This window comes from Natrix helvetica, assembly GCF_964273705.1.
Source record: "Natrix helvetica genome assembly, chromosome: 1".
Taxonomy (NCBI): Eukaryota; Metazoa; Chordata; class Lepidosauria; order Squamata; family Natricidae; genus Natrix; species Natrix helvetica.
In genome coordinates, this window is record NC_138548.1 from 180,696,305 (window position 1) to 180,722,182 (window position 25,878).

At 40.3% G+C, this 25,878-nt stretch overlaps 1 protein-coding gene and 1 long non-coding RNA gene across 4 annotated transcripts in view; one reads left to right on the forward strand and one right to left on the reverse strand.

Moving 5' to 3' along the window:
• SPATS2L (spermatogenesis associated serine rich 2 like) overlaps positions 1 to 22,854 on the forward strand; it is a 52,633-nt gene extending 29,779 nt beyond the window's left edge. For all 3 annotated transcript variants that reach the window (XM_081951322.1, XM_081951323.1, XM_081951324.1), the window contains 8 exons: positions 3,025 to 3,262; positions 3,934 to 4,131; positions 6,475 to 6,610; positions 18,575 to 18,633; positions 19,629 to 19,738; positions 20,281 to 20,383; positions 20,548 to 20,771; positions 21,812 to 22,854. In XM_081951322.1, the coding sequence (XP_081807448.1) occupies positions 3,025 to 3,262; positions 3,934 to 4,131; positions 6,475 to 6,610; positions 18,575 to 18,633; positions 19,629 to 19,738; positions 20,281 to 20,383; positions 20,548 to 20,771; positions 21,812 to 22,216 (1,473 nt within the window). In that variant the 3' untranslated portion in view covers positions 22,217 to 22,854. The remainder of the gene's footprint in view (positions 1 to 3,024; positions 3,263 to 3,933; positions 4,132 to 6,474; positions 6,611 to 18,574; positions 18,634 to 19,628; positions 19,739 to 20,280; positions 20,384 to 20,547; positions 20,772 to 21,811) is intronic.
• On the reverse strand, positions 15,004 to 19,620 carry LOC309391174. Its single transcript, XR_014175236.1, has 3 exons — positions 19,270 to 19,620; positions 18,792 to 19,131; positions 15,004 to 17,538 (listed from the first exon to the last, which is right to left on the reverse strand). It is a non-coding gene; the product is annotated as an uncharacterized lncRNA (long non-coding RNA).
• Positions 22,855 to 25,878: the final 3,024 nt, after the last annotated feature.

A 25,878-nucleotide genomic window follows, 5' to 3' on the forward strand; every position in this document is an offset into this window, starting at 1 on the left:
TTTCTTAGCTGAGGGAGCTAGCGTTGTCTGAAGATGCTTCCGTCGTCATATGGTCAGCATGACTATATGCTGTGGCACACAGAATGCTGTTACCTTCCCACTGAAGTAGTACCTATTTATCTACCTGCATTTGCTTGTTTTAGAACTGCTAGGTAGGCAGAAGCTGGGGCAAGTAATGGAAGCTCACCTTGTTATGCAGTGCTTGGGACTTGAACCAAACCTGCCAACTGAAAGCTCAGAGTCTTTAACCACCGAGCTGTTGTGCCTACAAAGGATGTATAGATAGATAGATGATAGATAGATAGATGATAGATAGATAGATAGATAGATAGATAGATAGATAGATAGATAGATAGATAGATAGATGATAGATAGATAGATGATAGATAGATAGATAGATGATAGATAGATAGATGATTGATAGATAGATAGATGATTGATAGATAGATAGATAGATGATAGATAGATAGATAGATGATAGATAGATAGATAGATAGATAGATAGATAGATAGATAGATAGATGATAGATAGATAGATAGATGATAGATAGATAGATAGATAGATAGATAGATGATAGATAGATAGATAGATAGATGATTGATAGATAGATAGATGATAGATAGATCATAGATAGATGGATAGATGGATAGATGGATAGATGATAGATAGATAGATAGATGATAGATAGATAGATGATAGATGATAGATAGATAGATAGATAGATAGATAGATAGATAGATAGATAGATAGATAGATAGATGATAGATGATAGATGATAGATAGATAGATAGATAGATGATAGATAGATAGATAGATAGATAGATGATAGATAGATAGATAGATAGATAGATAGATAGATAGATAGATAGATAGATGATAGATAGATAGATGATAGATAGATAGATAGATAGATAGATGATAGATAGATGATAGATAGATAGATAGATAGATAGATAGATAGATGATAGATAGATAGATAGATGATAGATAGATAGATAGATAGATAGATAGATAGATAGATAGATGATAGATAGATAGATAGATGATAGATAGATAGATAGATAGATAGATAGATAGATAGATAGATGATAGATAGATAGATAGATAGATAGATAGATAGATAGATAGATAGATGATAGATAGATCTGAGCAACTGATTTGGTGCCATAGTTTTTTTACCAGTTGTTTTGTTTTTTAGTGAGCACAGTTCCACATCTGCACACAAGAGGCTTTATAATCAATAGGCTTCGTAATCAATTTAGTTTTAATTATTCCTTGCAGTTGCCATTTGTGTACTTGCAGAGTGTCCTGGATAATTTGACATAAAATCAAAACAATTGATTTTTCTGCTTAGAAACCATCTCTTTTTTGTTGTTATGATCTTGCTTTAGCCAAACTAATACTAACATTGAATACTAGTTCAAACATTAATCTACAATACAATAGCAGAGTTGGAAGGGACCTTGGAGGTCTTCTGGTCCAACCCCCTGCCTAGGCAGCAAACCCTACACCCTTTCAGACAAATGGCTATCTGATATCTTCTTAAAGACTTCCAGTGTTGGGGGATTCACAACTTCTGGAGGCAAGTTGTTCCACTGATTAATTGTGCTAACTGTCAGGAAATTTCTCCTCAGTTGCTTCTCTCCTTGATTAGTTTCCACCCATTGCTTTTTTGTCTACCCTCAGGTGCCTTGGAGAATAGTTTGACTCCCTCTTCTTTGTGGCAACCTTGAGATATTGGAACACTGCTATCATGTCTCCCCTAATCCTTCCTTTCATTAAACTAGACATACCCAGTTCCTGCAACCATTCTTCATATGTTTTAGTCTCCAGTCCCCTAATCATCTTTGTTGCTCTTCTCTGCACTCTTTCTAGAGTCTCCACATCTTTTCTACGTCTTGGTGACCCAAACTGAATGCAGTATTCCAAGTGTGGCCTTACCAAAGCATTATAAAGTGGTATTAACACTTCACGTGATCTTGATTCTATCCCTCTGTTTATGTAGACTAGAACTGTGTTGGCTTTTTTGGCAGCAGCTGCACACTGCTGGCTCATATTTAAATGGTTGTCCACTAGGACTCCAAGATCACTCTCACAGTTACTGCTATTGAGCAAGGTACCACCTATACTGTACCTATGCATTCCGTTTTTCTTTCCTAAATGTAGAACCTTACTCTTTTCACCATTGAATTTCATTTTATTAGATAGTGCCCAATGTTCAAGTTTGTTAAGATCCTTCTGTATCTTTAATTTGAACACTGGGTCCAAACTAAACTGGATCCAGTGTGGTGCTCCTCACTCTTATTTGTATGTGTGGGGAATGCCGTTATATGGAGGTATACATATAGACATAGAGTCTATGCAAGGTATAGTCAAAATTAAAGCATTGTAATAGGATTCCACCCACTTTTTACACTTGTTGTACATAAGAAGCAGGGACTGCTTTGTTTGCTCCATTGTGGCTACCATCTTAGTTGCTTTTACCATACTCTTTAGAAATCCTTGCGCATACATATATAACTATTACTTTCAACAGGCAAGAAAATTCACATATTTTAGCTGATGCTTCTCACTTTTATTTATACAATTTTCACTTTGATTATTGAGTAGACTCTATGCGGCATGGAGAATTATTACAATTAATCCAACAGTTGCAAAACTTAACAGATAATTCTGGACATAATATTCTTCACATATTTCTCCTTTTATGTACCAGTGACTGAATAAAATAGACAAATTTTTAAAAAAATCATTTTAGGAGAGTTAAATAGGCAATATGATTTTAAAAATAATTTTTATTTAAACATCCAGTGCCCAGTTGTAACTGTTTATAATTATTTTATCACCTTGTTTCCCCTACTTCATATTTATTTCAAGAAACACGAACGAAGCTCTGATAATAAATATTACATTGAGTACATTGAGTAGAATTTGCAGTGGAAAGAAAGAAATGTGGGTGGATTTGTTTTTCCTATTGCAGCATGACCCTTGTGGAGTAATATTGTTAATCTTATTTAATGCAGAACAGCAAAAGAAAAAGAAGCAAATCAAAGCAACATCACCGTAACAAAGATACAAAGGGCAGAGAGGATGGAACAGAAAAGGTGTCTCTGGAATCCCAAGAAGTAAATGACTGCCAGTTGAATGGCTGTGCTAAAGATACTTTCCCTGGCAAATATGCCAGGGAAAAATCAAAAAATCCTCATGAAGAAAAGAGCTGGGAATATAAGAACAGAAGAGAGGCAAGACCAGAAGTAGCAGGTCTGTATGTTAAGATCAGCTTGATTGCCACCATTCTCATCCAGCCAGGATTTAAGTACTTTAATATAAGCTTTTAGTTTCGACTTGCATTTTGATTTGAAAATGTGAGTTGACATTCAGATGTGGGCTAAACCAATTTCTCCCATATTCTATCTTATATAATTAGTCTCACAGCTTTTGCTTCCTTCTTCTTAGTCTCCTTAGAAGTGGTTTTCTTAACTATTTTCTGTACAGTACTTCTTAATGCAGAGCACTTCCTCGGTCTCGGCATGTACAATATGTCCTTTTCTCCACATGATTGGCTGCTGCTGCTGTTCTGTCCTCTGGTACCATTTTTGTTGCATTTTTGTCACTTGTCCTTATCAGCAAAACAGTTGCAATATAATATTGCTTTCTGGAATTAAAAAGTTTTAATTAAACTTTTATTGAAAGGGTATGCCTTTTTTGTCTCATAACATAACTTGATTGATTTTACCTGAAGCATAGCAATCTGAAAAAGACAGTTCTGCAAATAAATCCTATTGAAATAATTTCTGCTTTATTTCAGTATTTCTGTTTATTGTCCAAGATTAATATGATTATTTATTAACTTTATTTATAGCCCATCTTGTCACAAGACTATTTCTGGTATTTCTTGCATGTCATTTATACTGTTTTATTTGTTTTTCTAGACAAAAAAGAAGAATCTACAAAAGTGTCTATAGAGCCAGAACAAAATAGCAGAGAACCTCCTGATACTTTCCAATATTCTCCACCACTTCAGTGTAATGTTGGTAGAAAATCAAAAGTACCAGCTACCCCCATTAAATCACAACATGCCCCTGCATCTCATCTTGAAATGAAAGCAGAAGATTCAGCCCAAAAAAGAGGTAACACAAATGATGATTCAATTTGACTGAATAAAAAGATTCATTACTGTTCCCAGCTAATATTTACTGTAAAATGCAACATCACCATTCATTTCAGAAGTGAATGTAATTATATTTTGCCTAGCCCATAAAAGTAAATGTATTTCTTATCTTATAGACAAACATCTCTGGAAGCATCTGCCTTGAGTCACAAAATCACCTTATTAGTTTATTATATATTATAATATAATTATTATGAATGAAGATGAATAGACATGTCCCAGGATAATATTGCAGGATCCAATCTGGGTTGGTGACCGGGACCAGAGGTGTTTTGTCTTCCGAGTTTTCAGACTTGTGCTGGAATTCATCCTCAGGGAACTTCTCTCTAGCAGAGTCTGTGCTTTGGCTATTCTCTGTGTGGTGTTTAGATGGTGCCTGTTGTGTGTAGCTTTTTAGATGTTGATTGAGATGTTGATGATTGGCTATTGTTAGCTGCTGTTTCCTTGTGCTGCCAAACCCTCACCCCCTAAGTACTTGTATAAGTACTTGTTGTACACACAGAATAGCTCAAAGCACACACTCTGCTAGAGAGAAGTTCCCGGAGGATGGGCTCCAGCCTCGGAAGACTAAACCTCTGATCCCGCTGACTGACCCAGATTGGATCCTGTATAATTATTATAATGAGACTCCTCCTGTGGCTTCTGTCTTTTGTACCACTTTCTAACAGCTGAAGTTAGATCAGGATGATGTATTTGTAACCTCTTTGTCCTTAACCTCCAGAATTTCCTGGTCTCTCTCAATTACACAGAAGATTAGAAGAATAACCTGAATGAGGTTAATGCTAAATGAAATGAATGACCAATAAGGGCAAAGAGGAAAGACAGATGGAAAACCCCCAGAGACTAAGTGCAGGCAAACATACATGAGAGGAAGAGCCATTCATTGCTGGAGTTAATTAGATGAAAGCCTGGGTTGATGTAAGGGTAGTGAATTTGTTTTACGCAAAATAAATATTGGAATATTCAGCATGATTTTTAAGTCACAAATCAAATATTGCAAAATAGGAAGAAATTTAATTTTTTTGAACTAGAAGCAAATAATTTTACTTCTGAAGTGTCAACATCCAATTGCAAAAAGGAAACATGCTATAATACTTCTTTTTGTGACAAAATTGAAATGTTATGGTTTGCAATATTGGTGCTGCATCAAATAATCATTTTTAAAAAACTATAAGAAAGAGAAAAATTAATGTACTGGTGGACAGTAACTACTTTCTTCTACACTATAAAAAGTCAATTTGTTCACACAGAACATTCTTTGTGGATTTTTCTTTATAACCAATATAAATCAAGGAGAGAAGCAACTTAGAACTGAGGAGAAATTTCCTGACAGTTAGAACAATTAATCAGTGGAACAGCTTGCCTCCAGAAGTTGTGAATGCCCCAACACTGGAAGTCTTTAAGAAGATGTTGGATAGCCATTTGTCTGAAACGGTATAGGGTTTCTTGCCTAGGCAGGGGGTTGGACTAGAAGACCTCCAAGGTCCCTTCCAACTCTACTATTGTATTAAAGAAGAGGGAGTCAAACTATTCTCCAAGGCACCTGAGAGTAGAACAAGAAGCAATGGGTGGAAACTAATCAAGGAGAGAAGCAACTTAGAACTGAGGAGAAACTTCCTGACAGTTAGAACAATTAATCAGTGGAACAGCTTGCCTCCAGAAGTTGTGAATACCCCAACACTGGAAGTCTTTAAGAAGATGTTGGATAGCCATCTGTCTGAAACGGTATAGGGTTTCCTGCCTAGGCAGGGGGTTGGACTAGAAGACCTCCAAGGTCCCTTCCAACTCTACTATTGTATTGTATTGTATTGTATTGTATTGTATTGTATTGTAAATTGCCAATATAATTTAGAGATACAATCTGTGTAGTGTTTAGAGATGTTTAAAAATCTACTTTTTATACATTCTTTTTTCTATTTGTTTCAATTATTTTCTAGAATTGTTGTATTTATAAAACATACCCTGTATAATTACAAAATAACTTTTTAATATATCCATAATGAGTATTGTATAACTGCTTCATAGATATCTGATCTTTTTAAAAAAATCAAGTTTGTTAGTGAAATAGCAGTTGATGAGGCAATGTGTTCTAGTGATTGAAGTGTTGAATGAAGAACAGGGAGGTCATTATCAACATGAAAGTTCTCTGGGTGATTTTGGTTCAACCTTTCTTTCTCAGTCCAATCACAGGGTTCTTGCTGTAGAGGTAAAATTGGAGGAGGGAGTGCAAGGTGCAAGCTCCTGGAGAAAAACTGAAATATAAATGTAGCATACTAAAGATGATGGCTCTTTCTTCTTATAGGTCTAAATATTGAGAAATCTGTAAAAGATCTTCAGCGCTGCACTGTTTCACTGACTCGATACCGCATGATGGTCAAAGAGGAGGTGGATAATTCAGTAAAGAAAATTAAAGCTGCTTTTTCTGAATTACATAACTGGTAAGTAGAATGGTGTAATTGTTTTACAAAAGATACCATTCTGCTCTCATTCTATAAGGAAGACTTTGTGCTGCTTCAATTGACCCCCTCAATTTGATATTCCTGCACGTTCATTCTAAGTAGGAATGGTCTATGTTTAAGACCATGGAACAGCTGCTACCTAATCTGGTGTTTCCCAGTTTTTTTCTTTATGTGGACCACTTCATCACCAGCTTAAGATTTTGTGTACTATCACAAGAATCAGGAACCAGGCATGTGATATTGAAGCAAGAATGTTTTCACATAAAAAGGGATGGAGGGTTGTAGTGAATGGCATTGCTGTAGACTAGATTTAGACATATTTTATCCTTTCTCTCTTCTTCGATTATTTACCCTTTTTGCCTATTTCTTACTTTCTAGGCTCTGCATGACATTGCTTACCCCAAAAGGGAATACCATAGTGGAATGTGTTCAGGGTCACAGGCACCTAACTATTAAAGTATCAAAGACCTGTACATTATTCCAGTCTAATACATACTGTTATGTACTACTCATTCTGTAACATATAACAGTCAGTGATGTGCAGTCAGGGGAGGCAGGGAAGGAACAGCCTCACCACTGTCATCATGAAAAGAAAAAAAAATGTAAAGGGAAAAAGGTGAGAGCTGAGGTCAGACTGAGCTAGTTGCTGCCTGAGCCTGCCTCACCATGGATGACTGCTTAACTGTTTAAAAAAGCCTCTAAAAAACGCCCTCTACTATGAGGCAGGAAAACTGCGTGCCGCTCCTACATCAGGAATTTGTAGGCTTTTAACCCTTAAGTTAAACAAGGGTTAAAAGCCTAAAAATTCCTGATATAGGGGAGGCACCCAGTTTTCCTGCCTCATAGTAGAGGACGCTCGTTTGGGCAGGGTTTCTTCCTAGAAGCTTTGTGTGTGTGTGTGTGTGTGTGTGTGTGTGTGTGTGTGTGTTTGAGAGAGAGTTTGTTTGAGTGAGAGAGGGAAGGGGGTAGGAGAGGCAAGGAGGGCAGCACGCCTTACCCGGCTGGAGGGGCGTTGCCTGTGGCTCCAGTCCAGCCTGCGGCGCTTGCAGCCCCCGTCAGCTCCTCCAGGGACTCCCAGGCTCGGTGCCAGAGAGCCGCCGCGAGAGAGGCCAGCCAGGTTGCCCGGGCAGTGGCAGAAGTTCCCTTTGTTCTTTCGGGCGGGGGAAGTGGGGGGGAGAGGCTTCCTCCGCTCCATCTGCGCCCCACCTGCGCTGCCCTCGCCCGACAAGCGCGCCCCAGATGCTGTGCAGCTCTGGTGGGCGGTGCCATGGCCGAATCCCGGGCCGGCAGGGAGGCCGGGCTGGACTCTTCACGGGGTGGCTGGCCTCCCCTGAGCTGGACCGGTCTTGGTTGACCCCGAGGGTGCCGAAGGCATGGTCAGGGGGAGCTGGGACGGCGCCGCTTGGCTCTTCTCTGTGGAGCGAAAGGCGGGTGGCGGCAGGTGGACACTTAGAGCCCCGGGAGCCCTTCCGCCGAGCACGGCACTCCCTCACAGCTCCCGTTGCCCCATCTGGCAGGCGCCGCCGGCCCGGGAAGCAGCTGAGCTGGGGAGTCCTGGCCGGCAGTTTGGCTTCCAGAGCGGGCAGTGTGGGTGCCGGTGGGCTCCTCCAGGCTCCCGCCTTCCCAAAGCGCGTCCCTGTTTTTGTGGAAAGCAAAAAAATGGAGAAGAAATGGGGAAGCTTTGGGTGTGAAATGAGGCCGTGGAAGAGACTTTTGCCCTTTGCTGGTGAACGTGGCCTCTTCCCCGGGCTGGCTTTCAGAGACGTGAAAGGATCTTTCCTCAGGCGGGCATCTTTTCCAGGCTGTGGAATTCTGGGAGTTGAAGTCCACAACTCTAAAAAAATTGCTGCCTCACCAGCCAAAAACCTCACCGCACATCACTGATAACAGTATATAGTTATATTTGAAACCTTACATGTCGTTTAATATTAAAACCCTCAGTTTTACAGTATATAATATTCTGTAAACATTACAGTCAAAATAATTCTTTATGAGCTGAGAACTGCAATGCTTGGTTTTAAAACATGAAAAATCAGAAACCTGGCCATACTGAGCTATGCTGACAGGGTTAGGGTTGGGGTTGGGGTTGGGGTTAGAGTTATGCCCTAATTAAATCATGGGCCTCAGGCCAAGGTTCAAAGAAAATCCAGTTATTTGTTAGGAACTTCATGTCAGCATGGATCAAATGGAGCCAACTCTCACCTCACTTAATTCGAGCTTTGGCTCTGACCCTGTTTCCCCCTCCCTCCAATTCGAGTTGACACATACATTAGCTTAACTCTGCAGGTTTTGTTTCTATAAAGAACAGATGTCAGAGAGAGTCTGCTTGCACTATTTATGACTACTACATTTTATTGTAAAGGAGAAGCTTTCATAAGCAACAGGTCACTCCATCAAATGTATAGAGTAACTAAACTGATGTAATATTTAAATACTTGGGAGAGGGAGAGAATGACAGGATGGTTTTGCACAAAGAGGTTCCATAGAACGCAGATTATAGGTACATTATCCATTAACAATTGGTCTAATATTACATATATTAGATAATTAATATTATCTTCAGACCTGGTTTTACATTTGTGCCCATTTGCACGACGTGTGGTCTTTTGTCCAAAGTAAAATAAAGGCATTGCTAGCAGATGGGTGATATTTCTCTGATAGTGGAGACAGCAGCCAGATTGGGTTTACTCCGTACAGTAACTAGTTGGACTGAGTCTACACTTATGATGTCATCGGGCCCCTGTGGCTCCTTCCCAGTTCAGACTCAGTCCAAAGAGGACTAGCAGTGAGAATTGATCTCTCCAAATTTTAGCTTTATAGCATTAATTGGAGATTTTTTATGAAGTCTTTTCCTTTAAATTGGCTTTTTAAATTATTTTTTTCTTCTGACCAAATTGGAGGGAAATTCAAAACTGCTTCCAGGCTCTCTTCAGCCATCTGCCTGCCTGTGGCCACGAATTCGCTCAGTCGGATCGGCCAGCTCACGAGCTATGGCTCCGTAGCTGTTTCTCGAAGGTGCTCCTTGACTCTGGGCACTCGAAGAGGCGTGCGACCAGCCCTTTTGCGCGCAGCGGTTCCAGGCGAGGTTGGTGGATTTTGTGGCTCACCCTGCCACTTTGAGTGTCAGTGGCCATTTTGTGGGTCGGAAAAGCCGTGAAGATAGCGGTGGCCATTTTGAGGCTTGGAAAAGCCTCGGAAGAAAAAAAAAGCCGGCCATTTTGGACACTTTAAAAAAGGCGCAAACTCTGCAGAAGACGTTACAAGTGCCCAGCGACCCAGGATCATTCCAGGTGGACCGGATCAGGAGCGTCTGGCCATCAAATGGGTGAGACCATTGCCTATCTTTATTGTGGCTTGCTTTATGTCGGGGGAGATGGCTGACCAAGCTGTGACTGCAGATAAAGGATTAGAGGAGGCAGGGCCATCGGGAGCAAAGAGCAGTAGGAAGAGGCAGGCCAAAGAGGCTCCTTCCTCAGGGGTAAATTCCAAGGTCTCTAAAGCCACTACCAGGGCAGAAGAGCGAAGGTAGAAGGCTCTTGAGAAAGAATTTCAGAGGACCCCAAAACAACAAGAAGTTCTAACTGCCCAGCCCTCTCCCCCTCCTCCCGAGGGTCTCCAGGTTGTCTCCCCAGATCCACCTGTCTTGCCTCCCATGGGCCCTTGCCCTTCACTGGCAGATTCAGAAGAATTGTCTTCTTCTGAGTCCTCCTCTTCTATAGAACCTGACAACAGAGGCAATTTCTTTAATGTCCCTCTCACTAGGGAACGCACCTTTGAGCAGGCTTCCCTCCCTGTTGCGCAGGGTTCTGGGATTCCCCAAGCCATGTACACCTCTCCTGCAGATATGGCAACTATCATTGCTGAACGGTCAAACAGGTCATGGCTGCTGGCCTACAACAGCTCCCCCAACCTGCTCCATCACATAGCCACAAGCATAAATCTTCTGCAGCTGCTCAATAACCTGATCCCTCTACTTCTACTTCTCAGGCCTCAGTTGGTGGTGAACAAGATAACCTGCGGGATTCAGATCTGTCTGACGACAAAGTGGTCACCCCAGATGACCCGGCCTTTGCCGGATTATTTAAAACTGAGCGTTTTAAGTCCCTACTGCTTAAGGCCATTAAAGCTGCTAATTTACCATCTTCTGCTTCAGTTTCTACTTCACAGGAAAAACCACCAGAACCGGCTACAACTGAGGGTCCCAGTACCCCATTCACCAAACCTACTGTGGAAAAGGAGGTGATCCCTGTTCCCAAGATCTTCCTGAACATGATCCAGAAGCAGGGGGAGTCCCCGGGCACGGGTCCACAGCCAACCAACCTTGACAAACGTCTCTATAACATTGCACTGGAACTTGCCAAATTATTCAAGTCTCCCCCAGTGGACGCACCGGTTGCAGCACTTTCATCCCCTACTGTAGTCTCTGGAGCCCCTGAAGAGATCCTCAAGCCTGAGGAGAAAAAGTCAGACCAAACCTTTGTCAAAAACTATCAGGCAGGGGCCTGGACTGTTAGGGCCTCCACTGCCACTTCCTTTTTCTCTAGAGCGGCCCTACTCTGGATTGAACAGCTTCAGGAGCGCATTTCTCCTACTGATACTAAATCACATAGGGACCTCAACAAGATTAGAGCAGCCGTTGAATATGCAGCTGATTCTTCTCTCAATGCTGCCAGGTTCACTTCCAAGGCCATGGCCTTTCGGTCACGGCCAGGCGCTTGCTTTGGCTCAAGCCATGGCAGGCGGATGTCCATACCAAGTGGTGCCTGGCAGCCTCCTCCTTCAGTGGCACCCAATTATTTGGTACCCCTTTGGATCCGTACCTCACGGAATCTAAAGACAAGCGCAAGGTCCTTTCATCCATCTATAAAAAACAGGACAGTCGTCCCTCTCCTTACTACAGGAGGTCGCCCTTTTGGCCGGCGGATTGGGGAACGTCATTCTCCTGTCCGCAACATCAGTCCTACACTCCCAGACAGGGATCTCACCAGGACAGATCTAACCGCAATGCACAGGGTTTCCCCCCCCCCAAGAAGTCTTACTGTGGAGGAGGCAACCACCAATTTTCATGACAAAAATGACTATCTGGACTCTCTTCCGATCGGAGGCCACTTGGCAGTCCCCGGCAATTTTGGTGGGGACCTTGTTCAAGGATCCGGACCGTCTCACACTTATGATGGATGCAAATCTGACAGGGAGAGGTACACACATGCAGGACCTAGTGGCTCAGGGTCAGTGGTCCTTCGAAGAGAGCCGAAACCTCATAAATTGGCTAGAGTTCCGGGCGGTTCACTTTGCCCTCAAACAATTCCAACACAGGGTTCAGGACCGCCACATATTAGTCCTAACAGACAATACCACAACCAAAGCACACATAAACAGGCAGGGGGGAACACGTTCCTGGCCTCTGATGCAGGAGTCCAACCTATTGTGCCGGTGGGCAGAATCTCACCTGTCATCTCTCAGGGCAGAACACATCTAGCGGCCTCCAACGTCCAGGCAGACTGGCTGAGCCGGACCAGGATATATCAGAGTGGAGCATCCATCCAAACCTCTTCCATCGACTGACACTACGATTCGGTCTCCCAGTCCTAGACCTGTTTGCGATGGCAGACAACAACCAGGTAATCAGGTATTACTCGTGGTTCATGGAGCCCATGGCAGAAGGAGTAGACGCCCTTAGGTGCCATTGGCCGAAAGGTCTCCTATACGCATTTCCGCCCCTTCCCCTCATTCAGAGAGTAATTCAGAAAATGTTGGAGCAGGAGACAGAACTATTGCTGCTAGCGCCGAATTGGCCACACCGGCCTTGGTATGCTGACCTAGTGACTCTGTCGAACTCCACTCCATGGCACATTCGACGGTCTCTCCTGTCTCTACACCAAGGGTCAGTTTGACATCCCGACCCCCAGTGGCTACACTTAATCGCATGGAGATTGAGCGGCAAGCCTTAACAGCCGATAACATCTCCCTCAATGTCATTGCTACTATTCAGGTCTCACGCAGAAGTTCTACTAACCACATTTATGATGCCACTTGGCGGGCATTCACACTGTGGTGTACCAACAAGACTATTGACCCACTTAAAGCATCCATTCCACAGATATTGGACTTCTTACAAAGGGGGTTTGATCAGGGCCTTACCCCTAATACTTTATGCTAACAAGTGGCTGCTTTGGCTTCTGTCCTAGACGGCCTTGCCTCTGACCTACCTTCTCATCCCTTGATCCAGAGATTTCTCCGTGGAGCATCCAAACTGCGTCCTCCTGCCATCCATAGGTATCCGACTTGGGACTTGCCTTGTGTCCTAGAGGCCCTGACTTCCTCGCCCTTTGAACCTATGAGATCCACTTCTTTGAAACTGTTGTCCTTTAAGACGTTGTTTTTGGTGGCTATAACATCTGCCAGACATATTTCTGATTTGGCTGCCCTTTCAGTCAGGCATGACTTATGCGTGTTCCATCCAGACCGAGTCGTTTTAAGTCTGGACCCAACATTCATACTGAAGGTGAATAGCTGCTTCCACAGAGGTCAAGAGTTAACCTTGCCTGATTTCTGCCCATCTCCTCGTCATGAGAGGGAGCGTAAGTGGCACATCTTGACATACCTCGTGCTCTCTACATTGACCATACTGCTTCGTTCTGCCACTCGGAAGCTCTCTTCGTATCCTTTCGCCGGGCCTCCTTGGCTAACAAGGCTTAGTCGTCGAGTCTGGGGTGGTGGATCAGAGTCTGTATTAAACTGTCTTATGAACTTAAGTCCTTGCAGGTTCCTCTAAACATTACAGCTTATTCTACAAGTAGTGCTGCGACAACTGCTGCTTGGTCCAGGCAAGCCACATTGGAAGACGTCTGCCGGGCAGCAACATGGGTGTCTCCCATGATCTTCATACGTCATTACAAGTTAGACAAGTATGCGTCGGCTGACTCAGCTTATGGGTGCAGGGTGCTGCAATAAGTGCTTGTGCCTTAACGGTCTTTCTTTAGTATCCCCACCCTAGTGGACAGCCCCATCTTTGGTACGCCCCAGTCTGGCTGCTGTCTTCACGATCACACAAGAATGGGCGTTGGTTCTTACCTGATACGTTCATTCTCTGTTGAAGTGGAGACAGCAGCCAGCCCCACCCTGGGGTGCGTCACGCAATTCAGAACTTTTTTGTGCGGAGGAGAGAGAGAGAGAAACAGAGGATATGGACTTGGCACATGTACGTTTTTGCTCACAATTCTCACTTGAGTCTACAGTTTTCCTTCGTCTGAAACTGGGGAGGAGCCACAAGGGCCCAATGACATCATAAGTGTAGACTCAGTCCAATTGGTTACTGGACGGAGTAAACCCAGTCTGGCTGCTGTCTCCACTTCAACAGAGAATGAGCGTATCAGGTAAAAACCAATGCCCAATTTCACATTAGAGGAAGAGCATGTGTAAGTGAGAGGAACTTATGCCTTACAAGTACGGTAGTTCTCAGTTAACAACAGTAATTGGGATCAGAATTTCCATCATTAAGTAATGCCATGTAAAGCATGTGTCATGTTACTGCATCACTTAGTAACAGCAGTCCCAGCATTGTTTTTTGTCATTGTTGAGTGAGAATCATAGGTTGTTAAGCAAGTTCCAGGTTGCTTGCAAGTAGACTAGCAGGCAGGTAAAATGGTTGCTGCCAGGCAGGAGAAAGGGTGCAGGTATCCCAGAAAGTTCAGCGCAAGCAGAGCAGGTCCAGGGGTGGCTGCTGCTGGAAGGAGGAGGGTGTGAATAACTGGTCACAGCAACTTGCAATCTTCCTTGCCAGCTTCCCATTGACTTTGTTATGAGAAATTGTCAGGGAAGGTCTCAAATGGCAATCATGTGACTGCAGGACAATATGCCTATTATACATGGAAGCCAGTTACCAAGCCCTAGGTCATGAAACATGACCAGGGGGGTGGGAATGGCTGGAACCTCGAGGACCGGTCATAAGTACCACTTGTTCAATGCTGTTGTAACTTCAAAAAGAGACTGAAGAAGTGGTTGTTAAACAAGGACTGCCTGTACAACAAAATGTGTTCCATGTGACAAATGCTACCTGATTCTTTGACTTTTGGCTATCTTAGATTAAAATGAGCCTTCTCCTACAATATCTGCACTATAAAGAACAAATGAAGTAGTAAATGAAAGAACATCACAGTATAGACAAGCTTAGAGACAAGAGCAACATGGACAGAAAAACTATTTTGTGTGTGTGTGTGTGTGTCTGTGTGTGTCTGTGTATGTGTGTGTGTGTGTGTGTGTGTGTGTGTGAGAGAGAGAGAGAGAGAGAGAGAGAGAGAGAGAGAGAGAGAGAGAGAGAGAGAGAGAGAGAGAGAGAGAGAGAGTGTTTATTAGTAGAGGCCCAATTTCATTAAAATAAGAAGGTTGTAATTAAGGAATTAGACAGTGAATTTTGCACTTTTCTAACTTTAATAACATTGAACTACATTTGCTAGAATAATTTTTCCATGTTTAAATCTTCTATTAAAATTCCTTTTTGCAACCAGAATTAGAATGAGGTGTACTATGCAAATCTTGAGTCATTGTGCCAATAGAATTCAGTTGATATAATAATGGAACAGTGCTATATTCCAAACCATCACAAAAATACATAATGTAACAACTATCCTTTATTCTTAGCTGAATAAAAGGTATGATCATTTTTCCCCTAGCGAGGCAGCATTTCTATTCATAACTTATTCTACAGTGTTTCTAATCATTTTTCTAGATCTGCAATCATACATATATTTGCATCAAGCACCCAAATAATTCTTGTCCTTTATTAGGTATATTCTGCTGAAAAGATGCAAAATTTATGTTTTTGAAAGCAAATTACTTGGGCCACATTTATTTATTTTTTCCTGGGCTGATAAAAGAAAAAGATAAGCGTTTCCATTGCCAACTATTATGCATTAAATTAACATCATACTTCCAAACTTCTCTAAGGGCTCTCTAATGGCCTTTCCCACAGCCCAAAATGCCCTGACCATGTCTCTTTTTGCAGTTATAACTCCAGACTTTTCCCTTCATCTTGTCCACAGCCCTTGAATGGAGTAAGTTATCCTTTAGCTCTGTTACGTTTTTAAGAAACGTTTTCCTCTATATTCCAACATCATCCAGCCTTAAGACTATAAAATCTGGTACATTTTTATTCTTATATTTTGCTAATATGGAGCAATGATGATAACAAAAATTCTTTATAGCATTTATAAAACTATTCTATTACTACCAGAGTCTTCATTTGTTTTCATATTTTTAATTTTTTTTAGTTTTTCCAAAGCTATTATTCTTCCTAGCTTCTATCTCAAGTAGTGTAGTTGGATTATTGCTATCTACGTATTTTAACAGTCTGATTCTTTATTATGTCTGATTATAGGTATTTAACACATTATCCAATTAAACTGCTTTATTGAGTAGAATCATGTAGTCAAGTTTACAAGTTTTTTTAACATTTCTAAATTTCTTTGACATGCTAAGAATTCTGATTCAATCTCTATCTACAAGTATTTCACATTTCACATTCTACAAGAAGTGCAATTTGTGAGGAAATAATGGTGGCCAAACTGTGCCCCACATTTCTTAACAGCTGGCCGGCTAACATCCAAGTTTCAAGAAGGAAAGATCTCCTTTCCCACCCAGGAGCGAGTGATGTCCTTGGCTCCTAGGCGCAGACAGATACGCCAGCTCATCCCAATTCTAAGGAAACAAAAAACAAGTAGATTGCGGAGTCCTCTTCACAGATCAGGATTAAGGGAAGTATGTCGCATGAGGTGCCCTTGGGAGTTAAGTGAGGGCAGCAGTAATTAGCAAATAATTTGGAAGTAAATGCTGATTTCTGTGCGCCCGCGCGCACACACACACAAAATAAATTGTGCTCACATGATCATGTGTGGGGCACATGGTCTACACCAGTGGGCCAGTTGCTAAGTGTCCAAAATGCAATAATATGATGCAGGAGAGGGGGCCAAATTCAGGTCATAAGTCACTTTGGGGAGTGTGTTGTAACTCTGAACATTCACTAGGTGATTAGGCATTACACGAGGATTACCTGTATCCAATTTTCACACATCTCTGCAGCTACTCCAGCTCTCCTTGCCATAAGTCACAGTAGTCCAAAAAGTCTCCAACCAGGGGAAGCGAAGTGAGCCACTAAGTGAGGCCTGTCTCATGGATAGGAAGCATTTCCCATCAGCTAAAGGGCAGTTTTGGATCATCCGATCCCAGTTAGCAAAATGGACCAAAATAAGCATTTTCAGATATCTCTACCTGAAAGGAAAAAGCAACCAAGACAAATATTGGCCTTGACAAAGTAGTTCGGCTAACAGGATCACAATGGAAATTTGGAAGTTACGCCTTGAAATAAAACAATCATTTAAAGGGCTTAATTCCAAAGCAAATGTTGGCGCCTGGAAACAGCATTTTTTATCTTGCAGAAACAGCTTATGTAAATATCCTAATGTTAAATTATGATATTCTACAATGGATTATTCAAATCTCTTTAACCTGTATTAAACATGGGAAGAAGTTATTGCTCTGTAGCTAAATGTGGAATCAAGTGCCACCCAACCAAAGGTACAATGTTCAGATCTGCCCTGTAACCTACTTATTTTGCCATCTTTAAAAAATCTGTCTGTTATAAAATTCCATGCCTTCCTGGTGAATTCTAAGTTACAAAGAGAGAGACTTTTAAATGTTCAGATGTTTCTTAAAAGGAGAGTGTCCTGGAGAAGGTTACCAGCTGCCCACTGCTGCTAAATTGCTAATGTAATAATTGTGTGAATGACTTTGGTACAATATCATGCTACTTACTATGTATAGAGTGCCATCTACAGGGAGACATTGGCAGTTGTGTAAATTGTTTCTTAAGCAGCGTATTTAAGTCAATTCCATCCATAAAACAAGATGTTCTAAAAAGCAAAGGGTAATTTAATGAAACACAAGCAATGTCCTAAAGCACAAAGCATTTTACAAACTGAAACTGCATCAGTGAAAGAAACATTTTGTCAAAGCCCAGAGGATTCTGGAATGTTTTTGATCCTCTTGAGTTATAGTGAAGAAAAAGATGCATCAATGTGGCATTTTTCTGAGTATTTAGCAATATACAGCAATACAGTAATAGGACAATTTGATTGTGTGTATAAACTGACAAGTCACAATGAACTCATATATAGTGTTTCCTTTTAATTCATAGATTGGGTGGGGAATTGTACAGCAGCAAAATATGTCATGTAGATCAATAAATGTCCAATGTGTTACTATTTTCTGTATTTCTTTATATTAGGATACACTTTTAGAATAAAGAATAACAGAGTTAGAAGGGACTAATTTTGAAGTTTCTAAAATCCCATTTAGCAGGTTAAATGAACCAAGAAAACATCAACAGAGAAGATGAAACATGTTCGGTTGGTAGAAAATATACGATTATGTTCAACATTATGTTTAAAAAATGAATTATATTATGGCATCATTAGTGTAGCTATAATAGAGTCTCATGAACATTATAAAAATGAACAATGATTAAACCCTTATAGAAACCTTTGATAGTGACTTCATTTGACATACTGACATGATTTGGTTTAAGTCCATGTCTAGTGAGTTTAAGGATCATATAAGAACGTAGCACTAATACAAATAACTCAACATATGGACAAAAGCATTGTGTTATTAGCCAGATTGCATTTACTTTTGTTTTGCTTGTAATGGTTTAATGGTGGATCTGTACACTAATACAGAAAGAACTAGATCTGTTGTAATGAATCTGTTTGATGAATCTGAAGCAAAAAGAAAGTTGATTTCTTATTTTTTTATATAAATTATTTTTCTTCAGAAAGAAATATTTTTCACAACTCTTACCATAAATTCTATTTGAAAACCTTTTTGAAGGACATAATTAGTAAAACCTCTTATTAATACTGTCCTAAATTAAATTGTTTCCATTTTTAGTATCATCGACAAGGAAGTGGCTTTAATGACAGAAGTCGACAAGGTTAAACAAGAAGCCAGTAAGTAGAAATTAAAATTAAAATGGCCAGGTTTATTTCAAAAATAACTGAATATCATATAAATTTCAATTTGGCCATATATTTTCCCAGCTAATATCACAGAAACTGAAGAATGATTTGGTTGCTGTACATTCAATAGTTAGGAGTTTGGAACTTACCATTGATTGGAGAGTAAACAATGAAATATTTTTAACAGTGAAGATGGGTCCTTTCTTCCCACTTTTTTCTTTACTTGACAAAAGTGTTGTTGTTTTAACCATTCATTCATGTTCAACTTTTGGCAACTTGGAGGCAAGTGTTCTCAGTGCTATCCTATAGAGCACTTTCTTTCAGTTGTTGGATGTTCATCTTTGTATCCGTTTTGATGTTATGAAGCCAGCGAGTTCTTTGTTTTCCCCTTCTTGTTCCACTAACCATTCCTAACATCATTGACTTCTCCAATGAATTTGGATGCATGACAGTGTGTACATGTGCACTATTATGACTAGGTAGTGTGGTCTAAATTAATAAGATAAAAATATAAATCCATATTTTTCATACTGGAAATTTTAAAAAAATCAAGTAATGCTTGCTAAAGATGTTCAAGCCAACACTGGCAGAAGGAAAAGAAAAAAAATGAGATTAAACGGCTATTACGTCTTTGCAGAGGACTGATAAAGTTGGTTTCCAATACTGCACCAACAGATTTGGGATGATTCCTGCCTCTCTTTTAAATCATTCAGTTTTCTTGGGAAAAGGCATTCCTGGAAGTTGCAGTAGAAAAGAGAAAGTCTAGAATTTTCCCAGGGTGAATGGAAAATTGTTAACATAGCATTGGGGTGGGGGGAATAATCCCACTCTGATTTTTTAGAGAAAGGCAAGATATAGATAATGTAACAAAGGAAAGAAAGAAGAAATTTCATGCATTGAGGAGGTCACTTAATTTTTCATAATGGTTCCACTCGTCTTCCACAAGAGCATTTAATATTTTGCACTGTCCTTTTTTCTTTTGACAGTGGATATTTTGACTGCACGTCAGAAAAAAGCTGAAGAATTAAAGAGACTAACGGATTTGGCAAGTCAGATGGCCGAGATTCAACTGGCTGAATTGCGAGCTGAAATTAAGGTCAGCTTTAAAAGGGTATTTCTCTTTAAAATAAGCATAGCTGTATACAAGTAATGCCTCTCTATTTCATCACTTAGAGCCACAGGTTCTCACCACAAGGCTCAATCAAAGTATAAATCTAGCTTTTTAACAGTCATCTTACTTAAAACTGTGCTATCCCTCTTGTATTTTGTAGTAAGAGTAATAACAGTATTCAGATTCATATAAACTTAGTAATATTCCTGCTTTTCTTTCCAGTTCTATTAAAGTTGCAGTGTTTTTTTCCCTTTTGAGCCTCATGCTTAATTCCCATGTATAACTGAAGTTATTTTTTTCCAGTGACAAGCACTTCCTCTATCAAATATGAGGAGAGGTTATTGTACCACTGTTTCTGAATTAGATTTTACAATAGCATTTTACAAAATATAAAAAATATCCAAACTTTCTAAGATTGGAACACTTATCTTCTTAAAAAGCTTTTGTTCAACATATTAGACTTCAATATGATTTTCTAGTTATTTAATAATGTGAGGCTATTTATGTTACTTTTCCCTTCGTTGTAGCACTTTGTAAGTGAACGTAAATATGATGAAGAATTGGGTAGAGCTGCCCGCTTTTCCTGTGACACTGAACAGTTAAAAATGCAGATATTACAGTGTGGAGAAAGTAAGTTGTAGTAAAGTCTCAGCTTCTTCATTAATTGCTCTTTAAAACACTTGTTAGAACCATTTTCATAGCTAGTAAATATAATGTATATACTGCCTTTCGTTTATTTTTTCTGGAATTTGTGTCAATATATTATATGATAAAATTTGCATTTTCCTTTGTAGTTTTCCATCCAAAAAACAATTACTCCTCTAGAACACCATCCAGTATGTTCCTTCAATCAGAAATTTCCAAATCAGTGACTAGCATGCGAAATACGTATAACCAAAAATATTTTAATCAGACTCCTGCCAAGACTTCTGATCACAAAACAGCAATAACTAAAGGTTCAAGCCAAGTTCTCCCAGTTACAGAATCCTCTTCTCATGTAATTTCAACAAATAAACAGGTAAAGGCCAAGGAAAAAGTTTTGTCTCTGAATCATCATAAAAATTATAAAATTAAAAATTTACAACTGTATGAGAAGCATTTTACAGTCAAGATATTTTATCAGGTCAATTTCTTCGCAGATTCAGAAATAAATGCTGTATTATTAAAAGATTCTAGATTCTGCAACACTTTTGGATTTATGTGATACCTTTCAGCTGCTACTTATGTTTTTAAATTTTTAAATGAGTAAAATATACATTCTTTTTCAGTCCAAAATGAGCCACATTGATGAGCTGCATTGATTAATGAATTGAAGAGATCACAATGGTGGCTTAATCTCACATCCATATATAAACCCTTTTCTGTCTTTCACTTATATCAACTCTATCTAGATAATGAAATGTCTCCAGAACAATGAATTAATGATGTGTTACTTCATTCTTTTGGAAAACAATCTATCGTTCCAAAAGTGTTTTGGAATAGGCTTAAGTGTTGTTATGTCCAGGTTTATTCAATGATGGCTATAAATCTGTTGTCAGTCATGACTAATCAATTTGGGGTTCTTTTAGAAACAATGACTCCTGTTAAAAGAGCTGGTGGGCAACCATGGCCAGGGGTCCTTTGCACAAACTTATCTTGTGTGCCAGTTGCATCCATTCGTGGATCAAATACTGAACACTGAAAATGTTTCATTTTCCAAAACATGGTAAAGTTGAGCTAAGCCAGGCCCAGGGTCATTTTGTCTTTCTGTCAGAGGAATGCAATTACAGTGGTAGCAATTCAACCAAATTGCCAGTAATTAGCTTATTGTTTTGTTATCTCACAACCCGCCCCCAGTTCCCCCAAGAATGAACTGGGGAAGGATATGATTTTATACTTCCAGCCAGCAGAGGCAGCAAAGTTGATGGGATCATTAAAACAGCCTCAATGACTGTGGTGCTGACATGCATAATATAATAGATATGCTTTGGTAGACATAATAATCCCACCCAACTTTTATCAAACTGAACAGAAATTGCACTGAAATGAGTCCTGATGTTCTTTTTTCTTCCTGGACAGAATGTGCCTTCAGGTCCACGACGAAGATTTCATGCACACTACCATAGCATTAGAATCAATGGTTCTCTCAAATCCCAAAATCCTGGTGATGAGTCTGATCAGAGCAACCCGAAGAGTCACTCCCGACATGAATACCGATGGCAGCACCATCATAGTTTTAGGCCCAAAAACAGAGGAGTGGTAAAAACTCAAGAGCAACCAACACCCATAAAAAATCAAGAAAAGGGAGCATACCCAGAGAAAGCACAGCAAAAGCATCCTATTCCAGTCCCTACAGAGCCCAGTCCTTTGTGCAGCAATATAGCGAGGGGTACTCCCTATAATTTATGTCCTCCAAGAATAGAGACTTCTGGAGAGAAACCTGTCCTTCCAGTGACTGTGGCAGCTGTGACTTTGGTGGCATGATAACAGTAATCTTAGTTTTTTTCACTAAAGGTGCTTCTCCCCTCCCTTATTATGTACTCCACAAATACTGATGAAATAGCTTGAGAAAGATATTACAATTGTGGTAAACCAAACTTGCTAAAACTATCTTAACTTTATCTTGTTTTCTACAGGGAAAGCTTTGCTCAATATACTCAAGATTATTTTTTCATAATAATGCAGCTTTAGCTAGCAGTAGTTACAGATCTACTAGACTGATATTGAAAAATAAGCTGTAAGGGGATGTCATTACAGATAATGTTAATTACTGCCTAGTGTGTTTTCAGTCATTCAGTATTAAAGAAGTAAAATATTGGCATCTCTAGTAGTGGAGTGTTATGTAAATAAATAATATTTTTCACACTTCCATATTGCATAGAATTTCACAATTGTACATGACAAATCTCAGTTACCGTATGTGTGACCTAATGTCACATCCGGAAAAATACTCAAGATCAATTATAATAGAAAAACTGTATATTAATTGTTCCCTGCTTTATTTGTAAAATGTGTTTTTTCCATTTGAAATTTATATAACTTACACAGTATAGTTTTTCCAAACCTTTCAGTTCTTTTTAATGACTTATTATTTTTGTGGACTAAAAATTGAATGTGTTTCAGTCTCAGATTCTTTTTTTTCCAGGAGAGAAGCTATTCCTAAACTTGAGGAGTTCAAGAGGGCAAGCTTAACATTCCCACTATTATTGCAATAGGCTACTTCATCTTCCTCCAGCCCTCTTGGGCCTCTGATCCAATTACTGCAGAGGTGTCAAACTCAAGACCCAAGTCCACCCTGGAAATAGGGAAGGATCAGCCCACAGTGCCTCCGCCAGAGAATACAGCTCCCGAGCTCTGTTTTTGGCTGCGACCGCCTCCTGCAACTCTCTGCCAGCAAAAACAGAGATCGGGAGGGTCGTGTCCCTCCTGAGCTCTGTTTTCACTGGCAGAGGGTTGCAGGAGGCCGTCACTACCAAAAACGGAGCTCAGGAGCCTGTTTACCTTGCAGAGAGCTTGAGCCACCAAGGCACCTCCAACATAAATGATGTCAAGCTGGCCACACTCACCCTGACCTCCCAAGGTCAAACACAACCTGAAGCCTCAATGAAGTCGAGTTTGACACCCCTGAATTACTATAGCCATCTTTGCTGGGAGGGGAAAAGGAGGCAAATTCATCTTTCTTCCCATTAGTTATAATATCTGCTTAAACATAAGGAGTTTCACAAATCCTGGTCAAATATTTTAACCAATATAAGCATACTACCTTTTCTTTCTTTGATAAAGCATTTCTCACGCTGCCAAAAATGACAAGGGAGGGGAATTTAGTTTTCCTTTAGGATTTTTATAGCTCGTTTCTATTCAGTTCTTAAAAAAGGAAGACACTGCTCCCGTTCAGTGTCTTCAAAAGTCATACATCTCTGGGCTTAAAAGAATTAAAATTTTTCATTTTAAGAGGTCTCATTTATTGATAGTCAAGTGCCTCTGTTTTACACAGGCTTCTCTTGGTCCAGAAGACCAAAGCCATCCATTAAGGTTAAGAAAAGCCTAAATCTCTAAAAAGTGCCTCTAAATGAATGCCTTGAGCACTGTTGCATATTCTGTACAAACCCAACCAACCCACAGCACCATTGCAAGCTTCTGTTCACATTGCTAGGAGAAACAGCTGCCTATTTCCAGAGATAAAAGATTTGACCTCCAATGCTCACTCTGTTTTTTTAATACAAGGAGGGGGAATAGCAAGCCAGAATGAGAGAGGTGGGCTGCTGCCTGGTCGGACCAGTTTGGCCAAACCAGTACTTCCGACCAATGGCTGGGCCCACCCACCTGCCCTGGGGCTAACCTGTGTTTTATCTCAATCTTTTGTGTTCTCCACCCAGGCGGCACAGCAGATGGCCTCACCTCGCCTACTCTATTCACCGCGGCTGCCTTAGACAATTTGCAATTTGTTTGAAGCCACGCGAAAGCAAGGATGTGCAGCCCACCTCTGCAGAATGATCCTATGGCTGCTACAAGATTAAATACTCAGAAAAAAGGGCATGCCTGTCAGAAACTAGCCTTGCTTCTGTAACACGTACAGCTACATGGAACCTATGGGTACAGTAATCAATTTCCCATTTGTAAAGAAGTGCTCAGCATGCTTTTCAGCTTCTGGACTCTCCCTTTCAAGGGTAATGAGGTCTTGTTACTTCAATTCTTTTCTGAAGGGGAAAGAAGTTATATGGCCAGACAAATGCCCCCAAAATGAAGTTAGGATATTGACTGAGGAGGCCAGCACTAATTGTATTGGAATAAATGGGGATGAAAGGATTTTGACATAATTGGAAATAGTGGTGGTATGAAAGTGTCCTACTAGCCTCAAGAGAAGGTATTTACAAACTTTAAGGTATAGGGTGAAAATACATTTCTGATTATCAAATATTATTTTCTAAGTTTGAACCAGAAGGCTAGGTAGGAAAACAGAATGTTTGGGAAGAACAGAGCAAGTTATAGGGAAACCCCACCGTTTAGCAAAAGCAATGTTTCTAGAGAATGTAGAAGAACAGACTCCAAAGAAAATTTTGTCAGTAGATAAAAATATTTTTAATACAATACAATACAATTGGATGGGACCTTGGAGGTCTTCTAGTCCAACCCCCTGCCTAGGCAGGAAACCCTACACCATTTCAGACAAATGGCTATCCAACATCTTCTTAAAGACTTGGGGTTGGGGCATTCACTTCTGAAGGCAAGCTGTTCCACTGATTAATTGTGCTGTCAGGAAATTTCTCTTCAGTTCTAAGTTGCTTCTCTCCTTGATTAGTTTCCACCCATTGCTTCTTGTTCTACCCTCAGGTGCCTTGGAAAATAGTTTGACTCCCTCTTCTTTGTGGCAACCCCTGAGATATTGGAACACTGCTATCATGTCTCCTCTAGTCCTTCTTTTCATTAAACTAGACATACCCAGTTCCTGCAACCGTTCTTCATGTTTTAACCTCCAGTCCCCTAATCATCTTTGTTGCTCTTCTCTGCACTCTTTCTAGAGTCTCCACATCTTTTTTACATCGTGGCAGCCAAAACTGAATGCAGATTCCAAGTGTGGCCTTACCAAAGCATTATAAAGTGGTATTAACACTTCACGTGATCTTGATTCTATCCCTCTGTTGATGCAGCCTAGGACTGTGTTGGCTTTTTTGGCAGCTGCTGCACACTGCCGGCTCATGTTTAAATGGTTGTCCACTAGGACTCCAAGATCCCTCTCAGAGTTACTACTATCGAGCAAGGTACCACCTCTACTGTACCTGTGCTATTTGTTTTTCTTCCCTAAATGTAGAACCTTACTCTTTTCACCATTGAATTTCATTTTATTAGATAGTGTCCAATGTTCAAGTTTGTCAAGATCCTTCTGTATTCATAGCTTCCTGCATGCTCAGAGAACCTATCTTTGTAAGAATCTCGGCTTGCTTTGTAGTAAGAGAGTCTACCTCAAACCGTATTAATATATGTTTAACATAACATGGCTAACATCATGGAAATATAATAATAATAATAAATAATAATAAATTTGGATTTATTAGCCGCTCCCTTTCCAAGTAGGACTCGGGGCGGCGTACAATGGAGCATATAACATAAAATACATAACAACACCAAACGTACATACATACACAACA